We start from the raw sequence: 8,302 nt of genomic DNA, 5'->3' as shown, positions 1-8,302 counted from the left end.
ATCCAGAAATATCAGAAAATCTAATAATTGTGCATCTGTCTTTAATAATTGGTGAAAATAGAGCTGTTAATCTAGTTTCCTAGCAGATGGTATGTAACATGATTCACCATGCTTATGTGATTTCTGGAATTTTTTTCTTTGAAAAGTTTTGTGAAATTTTTTTATCATATGTTGATTCAAGCCCAAACTTCAGAAGGGTAAATATGAATGAACACACATTTAAAAATTTTTTTGCTTATGCCGTGGACTAGGGTCAATGTATTTACTTTGACTTGGTTTGATTAGGCAGTTGCTTATTTATGGGAATATTTTTATAGGATAATAAAAACATGAAGGAAGAATTTTTCACATGAACCACATTCAACAGTGTTTCTTTAGGAAAAGGCTTTTCCTTGGTTCTTGTGGTTTGCCGCAGGTAAATTGACAAGGTAGGATCTACTGACAAAATGTATTTAGAATTCATTTAGTTTCCTCTTTCTCTGGGCTTCCACACTAGCCAGATTCCTAACATCTTTCATGGAGCTCAAGCAGTGGATCTGACTGAGGTCTTCTTATTTTCTGGCCTCTCACCCCATCCACACCTCACTCAGCAACCTGAGTGCTATTTTTAAAAGGATTTGGCTTCCAGTGTACTTGGAACAGAATCAAAACTGCCTGTCATGGCTTACAGGGAGCTAGCCCGATCCATTCCATTTTGCTCTCCAACCACATCACATAATCCCTCCCTCCCACATGCACCTTCGTTTGTTCTCTAAAAACCCTGAGCTCTTTTGCTACCTCAGGTCTTCACTTAGTCTCTCTCCCTCCCTCCTGGCTGGCTTCTCATTCATCAGGTGGTAGCTGATGTGACCTTTTCAGAGGGGTCTTCCTACTCCCCACACTGGGGCACTCTCCTCAATATATATATATATATATATTTTTTAATCAGTCATCCCAATTTGTTTCTTGTGTAAGTTGTTATTTCTTAGTTGGTTGGCTTGTGTTTCTTTTCTCGACCACTTGACTGTGAGCTCTATCAGTGAGGAATCATGCCTGTTTTATTTAGTAGCGTTTTTCCAGGACTTTCCAGAGTGACTAAATGAGTATATCTTTAAAATTTTTGTGTGGGTCTATCTGCTGGATCAAAGGGCACCTATAGTTCAAATTTTATTTTCAATTAGTTTCAGGTGTACAACACAGTGCAATAGTTATACTTTTTACCCCTCAAAGTGACAACCCTCCTCCCCCAATCCGCCGCCCCCCACATATCATACATATCATTACAATTCCCTTGACTCCACTCCCATACTATACTCCACATCCCATGACTATATATATTCAATTATAATTGACATACAATATTATACAACATTAGCTTCAGGTGTACAGTGCAGTGATCAAGTCTCTACACTGTCTATGAAATGGTCTCCCTAACAAGACATGTGACCATCTGACACCCTACAAAATATTTACAACATTTTTAATGATATTCCCCAAACTGTCTTTCATATCCATGTGACAATATTGTAGTTACCTATTTATGCTATCTAATCCCTTCCCCTTCTCCCTCATCCCCACACCCCTCCCTACTAGCAACCATCTGTTGTTCCTCTATATCTCTGAGACTATTTCTGTTTACTTTGCTCATAGATTGTCATCTAAAAGGCTACACCAATTTACAATCCCACTGATAGTGTAAGAAAATGCCTGTCCCTCCTTCCTGTCAGGCATAAAGTTTGTCATAGGTAATTCTTTCCTGCTTCTTTTTATGAGAAAACAGTACCCTTATGAAAAAATATATCTGAGCTCTAATAAGGGATTTAAATGTTGTTTATTTGAATGCTAACAGTTGATTAGATTATATAATACATTAAAGTTAAGATTTTGAGGATCGCAATGTAAGAAGCTGGACCCAAAGTAACTTCTGGACCTTAGAAGCACAGGATATAATATCCCTTCTGGACCCAACATCATCCTGGCCTTTCACCCTCTCAGGTGACATGATGATATGATGTGAAAAGGTATGACCACCAAATATGCAAAGTCAAATATTAATTTCCTATGCTCTGTAGTTATTATGATCCCTTTATTTGTGCATTTCTAATCTTCTTTTTGATGATACACAGCACATTTCACAGAAGTCCCCAAGTATTTTTGAGTACCATGGGGACTGCTTTCCTAGTGCTCAAATTGTACCAGTGTTATTATTGGTAATTCCTGAGGAAGGAAATGTTTTGTTCAGTAAGTGTTTTAATTTAAATCTCAACACACCACTCCACCCATGGGAAAAAATATCATGTGGAATGCTCCACCAGCTTCTCAAACCACACGCCACAGGGTGCCTGCCGGTGGACATGTATGAAGCAGTGTCTATGCTCCCTGATATGCTGTAGACACCAGTCTGTAGAAAGATGGACTCTAAATACACCATGGAACATTAGAAAATGATCTCTAAGGATTTCAGGAATGACTGTGGTTGAGAGTTAGGAGCTTTACCATGAGAAGGAAGGGGGATGCTTCTAAAACAATGACTAGCCCGTCATTCTTTATCCTTCATGGTTAGTGCATTTCTCTACCAAAGATTCATGAGTTACTGGATTTTGCCTAGTGAGGATTCATACACTAATACTCTTATGACTAGTAACTTACAGGTAAGTTTGGCAAACGTGTAAAACTTGTATAACTTTGTGTACTGTGCATATTATTAATGATGTTCTGACTAGGGGTTACAAAACCTCCTGAAAAGATTAATTAGAGAGAACAGAAATGTTAAGTGTATTTTGTTGTTGCCGTTTTTCAGGGGCAGAATAACTTTCATATCATGTGGATCTGTTTTGTATTCACAGTTACCTAGGAAAGCACTGAACCCTCAGTTCAAATGCACAGACATGTTCTTCCTGCAGTTTGGACTTGTCTAATGGGCCTTCCTTTGAATCAACACCATTATTCTATTCACTGACATGAAGAAGAGGATCAGAGTCCATTACCTACCTGACATGGTCATAAATCCATGTTGTACAGCAAAATGTTGTTTAGCCTATAGACTTTCTTTTCTGTGTTGTTTCACATTAACTTTTTAGAACATCATTTAAATTTCACTTTCTTGAAACTTCTGAAGATTCCTCTGGGCGCATTTAACCCGCATGTTTCTTAAAGCACAAACTTTGCAGTGTGAATTTATATTCTTTGATCCAGTGCTGGCTCAGCTGCAACAGATTTGGCTTGTTTCTGGAAGGATACACCTAAAGAGAGATTAAAAGCAGAGAAAGCTGCCTCTGTTCTTCCTGATTAGCACAGGCGTTCCTGAGTCAGTGCTGGCTTCATTTTCGATGCATTAGACACAAGGCCAATTGGATGGATGTTTGTGCATGTTGATTAACCTTGTGCAACATAGAGATTTAACCTGAATCTTTAGTTCTTCGTGTGAAGTCAGGATTGACAGATTCTCAGAACACCTTTTTATTCTTTTAGACTTTGAAGTGACGCAATTTATACTAATTTGGGTTGGTCAGCGTGCCTTTGCCGGAAGTGCTTTGAGCTTATGAAATTTATCTCCAGTTACTCCAAGTTGCACTACACTGAAACTGCTCAATATTCAGCTGGTTAGTTGAAGTTTTCCATTTTGAGGGGCTACATTTTGAAAATGTATATTTTGCGAGGAATTATTCATATCTTCCAGTGTTTTCAAATTTATCATCACATATTTGCACATAGCACTTTTTTAAAAAGAAATTTTAAGGTAGATTTTTAAATAAAATAAATCAGTAACTTCTCTTTAACNAAAGGAAAACTGTCATGGCATTAGCAGTGGTGGTCTCTGGGTGATGGTACATGATTTCCATTTTCTTTCTATTGTATTGTCGGAAAAGTCATGGCATATGTTTTCCACGTTTTTCGTTGCAAAAATGCGTGATGACTTTTCCGACAACCCAGTATAATACTATATTTTCTAAATTTTCTACAATAAGCACACATTAGTTTTATACTAGGACATAATGCTGTACTAACAACCAAAAAATAGCTTAAAGCTTAACATTGACTTATTTAAAATTTTCATTTTTATTCCTTATAAATGTAGAAAGCCTATTATTTTTGAGGTGAAGGGCTGAGTCTTAGTCTCTAGATTCTGTTCCTTCAGCAGGTAGTCAGTCCTTGAGGGAGAGTCCCACTGTTTCAGGGGCATTTACTGGGCTCTGTGTGTTTAGGTTACAGTGACATCTTTGGGATGTAGGTGGCATCACTGGTTGCCACCATTTGCCATTGGTGCCATTGCTGCCGGCAATTGTGAAATGCACAATTATAATTTGATTTTTGTGATATGGGCGGTTAATTAGTCAGTTATCTCAAAGATTGTGGCATGCAGATGGAGCTCAAATCATTTTGTCACTGCATTGGTTTACTGGAACAACTTCTTCACTGATCTCCTTACCAACAGCCCCTTGCCCCTCCTACATGTACCAGAGCAAACTTCGCAAATGATTTCAAATTTACTGTTCTCCTTTAAGTGTTTCAGTGGTTCTCATTAGCTTTCAGATGAAAATAAAGTTCCTTAGCATGTCATACATATTCAGACCTCTGACTTCTTGCCTGTACAGCCATCTTCTTTCATTCTCTAGCCTACCAACTTTTAGTTTTCAGAAGGACCTAATCTCTTTCTCCATTTCCCCTGTTTCTCTCCTTCTCTCCCATTCTGTTTCATTGGCCTAGAATGCCCTTCGCATTCCTTCATCTGCGTATTTCCTATGAGCCCGTCCAGACTCAGTCCAAAAGTCGTTTCTTCTGCGAGGCCCTTTCAGCGCCACACCCCTGGGGCTTCTTCCTTTTCCTGTCGCCCTCTCACTCCTTCCCCTTGTGGAACACTTGTCATGCTGTGTTTTAACTCTTCTTCCTGCATCTGATGCGAGGTCCTTGATGGCAAGGACCCTAGTTCACCCCTCTACTCCTAGCACTTAGCTCCTGAGTAAATAGTGAAATGCTCATAAGATATTTAACGAATGAATGACTATTAGAGCTCAGTCACAGTAGTTCTCATATAGTTTTTCTTTTCCTACCTTCATCGTGTATAAAAGGAAGATGAAAAGGTGGATTCAGTGAGGATATGTTTGAAAAACAATTAGCATAATGCTTGGCACATAATAATAATTTTTTTTTAAATTCTCTCTTTACAACCCCTATCTAGTGTTAGCGTCCCCACACCTGGTGGCTCATGGCTCACTGATACGAAAGGCCCCACCCAGTCAGTGCCTCCCTGTTAAATACATAATGAAGACTTCCCAGTCAGCCAATATTTATGCTGATCATATGTACACACTGTGACTTTTGTACTATTAAATAACAACCTCACTCACACCCATAGTCTCCTCCTCCCTCATAAGCAAACATTCCGCATCTTCCTTACCTTTAACTCAGTCATCTTACTAATTACAGAGAAACTNACTTCAGTCTTTTTCCTATTAACCCACATACTTTTCTGCCTTAGCTAAGGGCTCTTGACAAGTACTTTGCCAAAACTTGTAATGAACTAAACACACCCTTATCTTTTTTTTTCTTCCTTGTTTTTAAATTAAAGTTTATTGGGGTGACAATGGTTAGTAAAGTTACATAGGTTTCAAGTGGACAATTCTGTATATATTACATTGAACACACCCTTATCTTTAGAGAAAGAATGCCCCCTTTGGTCCCACAGGAACACTATTCCTAGACCAGTAGGATTTTTTTGTGGTCTTTTCTTCTCTCCCCTCTATTTTGCTCCCTGGGAATGGTATAGAAAGAGGAATCCAGGAGGAGCCTGCTGCCCTCCTGACTGATGTGTTTTCCTTTCTGAGGCAGCCTGTGGTGCAGGGCAGAAAGGAACTGTGGACTTGGAGAGAAACAGGGAGAGGCTGGAGTTAATAGAGACGAGGTGTCATGTTCCCTCCATTCCAAGAGAGAATTCTCTCTTTTAGATCTTACGCTTGCTTCCTCTCAGCAGAAAACAAGCCTGCCTGAGCCTCTCATCAGAAAATCTGAAGATTGAGGGAGGAAGGAAGGCGCTAACTACATAAACTAGTTGATTGCCAGAATATGATAAAAGATTTTTTTTCTTTTCATTTCTTTAGATAATTATTTTTCACTGACACATTTTATGAAATTGGGGTAGGTGCAAAAGTGTTAAGGTTCCAGTTAACTTTATAGCACTTGCTGTGTGATTTGGTCCTAAAGTACTAGAGTTTAGTCATTGGTGGAAGGGTATTTATTGACTCTATGCTGTGAAGATTGTGCTGCTGTAGGAATAGATAACACCCATTAGAAAGAATTAATGGCTAATTAGCTGGAGATNAAGCATTATAAAAACAAAAAGAAGAAATTGGACATCTTTACAGTTTCATTTTAAAATGGTTATTTCCACTGCACTCTTTTTAGAATTTATAGTAGGGATTCAGGGGTCAAATACACTATTCTCTAACAAGAAAGGAAACAGGGAAAGTTAGCGATTATTAGAAAAAAAGCAGGACTTACCATTAAAATGGACAGGGCCCCCGTGGTTCTGAAAAGGAGCCAAGTCATTGTCTGCGAGTTCCCTGGCGAGCAAGTCCTAGGGAGCTGCTGCTTCAGTCCTTCCACCCGTCAGCCTAGTCTCTGCTGTCTTCTGGAGCCTACGGATGACCTGTTATGCGGTTCCTCCCCACCCTAAACCAAGGATTGGTCTCACCAGAAACACTTGAATCACTTTTGCTCCCAGGTAAAAACTTAGACACACCTCAATTCCTAAAGCAATGGAATCCTTTGTTGGAAGCTGAAAGAAATGTTCACAGGCTAAAGACAACGTTTAATAGGAGGGTACCAGATGAATAATAAATTAATCATGGTGTAGAAGTGCAAAAGCTAGCTCTGACTACACTGAAAAAGAATCTAGTTGGCTTCTTCTCAGGGTTCCAATGAAAACTGAAAAGCAAAACAAAACATACAAAACCCCCTAAAGCCTAACTCCGGGGAGAGCATTTATTTTGAGCCTGTGTATATGTGGAAAGATCTAAAGTTAAGCAAAATATAGGTGTTATTGTCAACAAAATAACTACAACTCTGAAGAAGAAAACCACCACATTAAGCAACTAGTAGTGGAAGTTTTGAATGAAAATATTAGAAATAAAGTTGGAGTAAGCAGTTATACAGTACCTTCGCTATTTAAAATATATAAATAATGCATCGCAAAATCAGATCTCTGACAACAACAGATGCCGTCTTTTCTATTGTGTTTCTTTTCATTTATAAGTTTTTTGAAAAGTTAGGTTGCCGAGTGAAGTAGGATATCTTTGTGCACTTTTAATTACTCAAGACATCTCGCCCAGAGCAGTCAGCTGCTTGCTGCTGTATAGTTGTGCACTTCTAAATATTTGGACTCCAACCCAAATTAGGGGATAGGAGAAAAACTGCTAACACCATTTTGATTTTCCTATAACATTAAAGTTAAAACAATTTGGAATGTTCATAATATTTAAAGAAAGGTTTGGTAGGAGAGCAATTTTATATATATATAAGTATGTATGCATCAGGTTTTGGAAACTTTTTAGTTTCAGGGAAGCCATTTAATCTCAGAATATTTTAGGCAGAAAGGATTTTGTAGTCTAGGAGTTGGAAAAGAATACCATGTAGGCAAAGTCTTGCGTGTGTGTGTATGTTTAATTGTGGTAAAATGTACATAACAAAATTTACTATTTTAGCTGTTTTTAAGTGTACAGCTGAGTGGCATTAAGTATATTCACATTGTTGTATAACCATCACCACCATCCATCTCCAGAAAAATCTTGTTTTTGTAATAAGGTTTTTGTAAATCAAGTTTTATTGGAACTTAGACATGGACGTTTGTTTATGTACTGTATTGTGAATGGCTGCTTTTTTTGGAACAATGGAAAGGTGAGCAGAGCTGAGTAGTTGGACAGAGACTGTATGGTCCCAAAGTAAAAAATATTTACTAAATTTTAGAAAACACTTGTTTTATTTACTTTCAGAAAATGTTTGCTGACCCCTGGTTGACACCATATACCTTAAATAGTACCTGTGACAAATCTGATGGGTGTTGAGTCAGCAGAGAAGTTAGTAAATCTTTTATTTAAATGATTTTTTGTTTCTAATTTTTATAAGAGTTTATTTGAACCCAAACTGATGACAATTGCTAGGAAGCAAGATCTCAAATGCTCCCTTTTAGTAAATCTTTTTTTTTTAAAGATTTTTATTGGGGAATTGGGGAAAGGGGAACAGACAAGTTGCTGTCTTTTTGTTCTTCAGTCTAGTTATGGAGGACGTTGCTTCACTGGCCCAAGTTGGCACCATCATTGCGCTCTTC

General features: G+C 38.1%; 1 protein-coding gene across 1 annotated transcript in view; it reads right to left on the bottom strand.

Annotated features, from left to right (window-relative positions):
- Positions 1-6,628, bottom strand: part of DSG3 (desmoglein 3) — a 41,009-nt gene extending 34,381 nt beyond the window's left edge. The window contains exon 1 of the mRNA XM_019631622.1: positions 6,478-6,628. Coding sequence (XP_019487167.1) covers positions 6,478-6,525 — 48 coding nt within the window. The 5' untranslated portion in view covers positions 6,526-6,628. The remainder of the gene's footprint in view (positions 1-6,477) is intronic.
- Between the last annotated feature and the right edge of the window lie 1,674 nt (positions 6,629-8,302).

Source organism: Hipposideros armiger, unplaced genomic scaffold (genome assembly GCF_001890085.2).
Source record: "Hipposideros armiger isolate ML-2016 unplaced genomic scaffold, ASM189008v1 scaffold_1022, whole genome shotgun sequence".
NCBI lineage: Eukaryota > Metazoa > Chordata > Mammalia > Chiroptera > Hipposideridae > Hipposideros > Hipposideros armiger.
The sequence above is the reverse complement of the archived record's forward strand: the minus strand, read 5'-3'. Positions and strand labels throughout refer to the sequence as shown.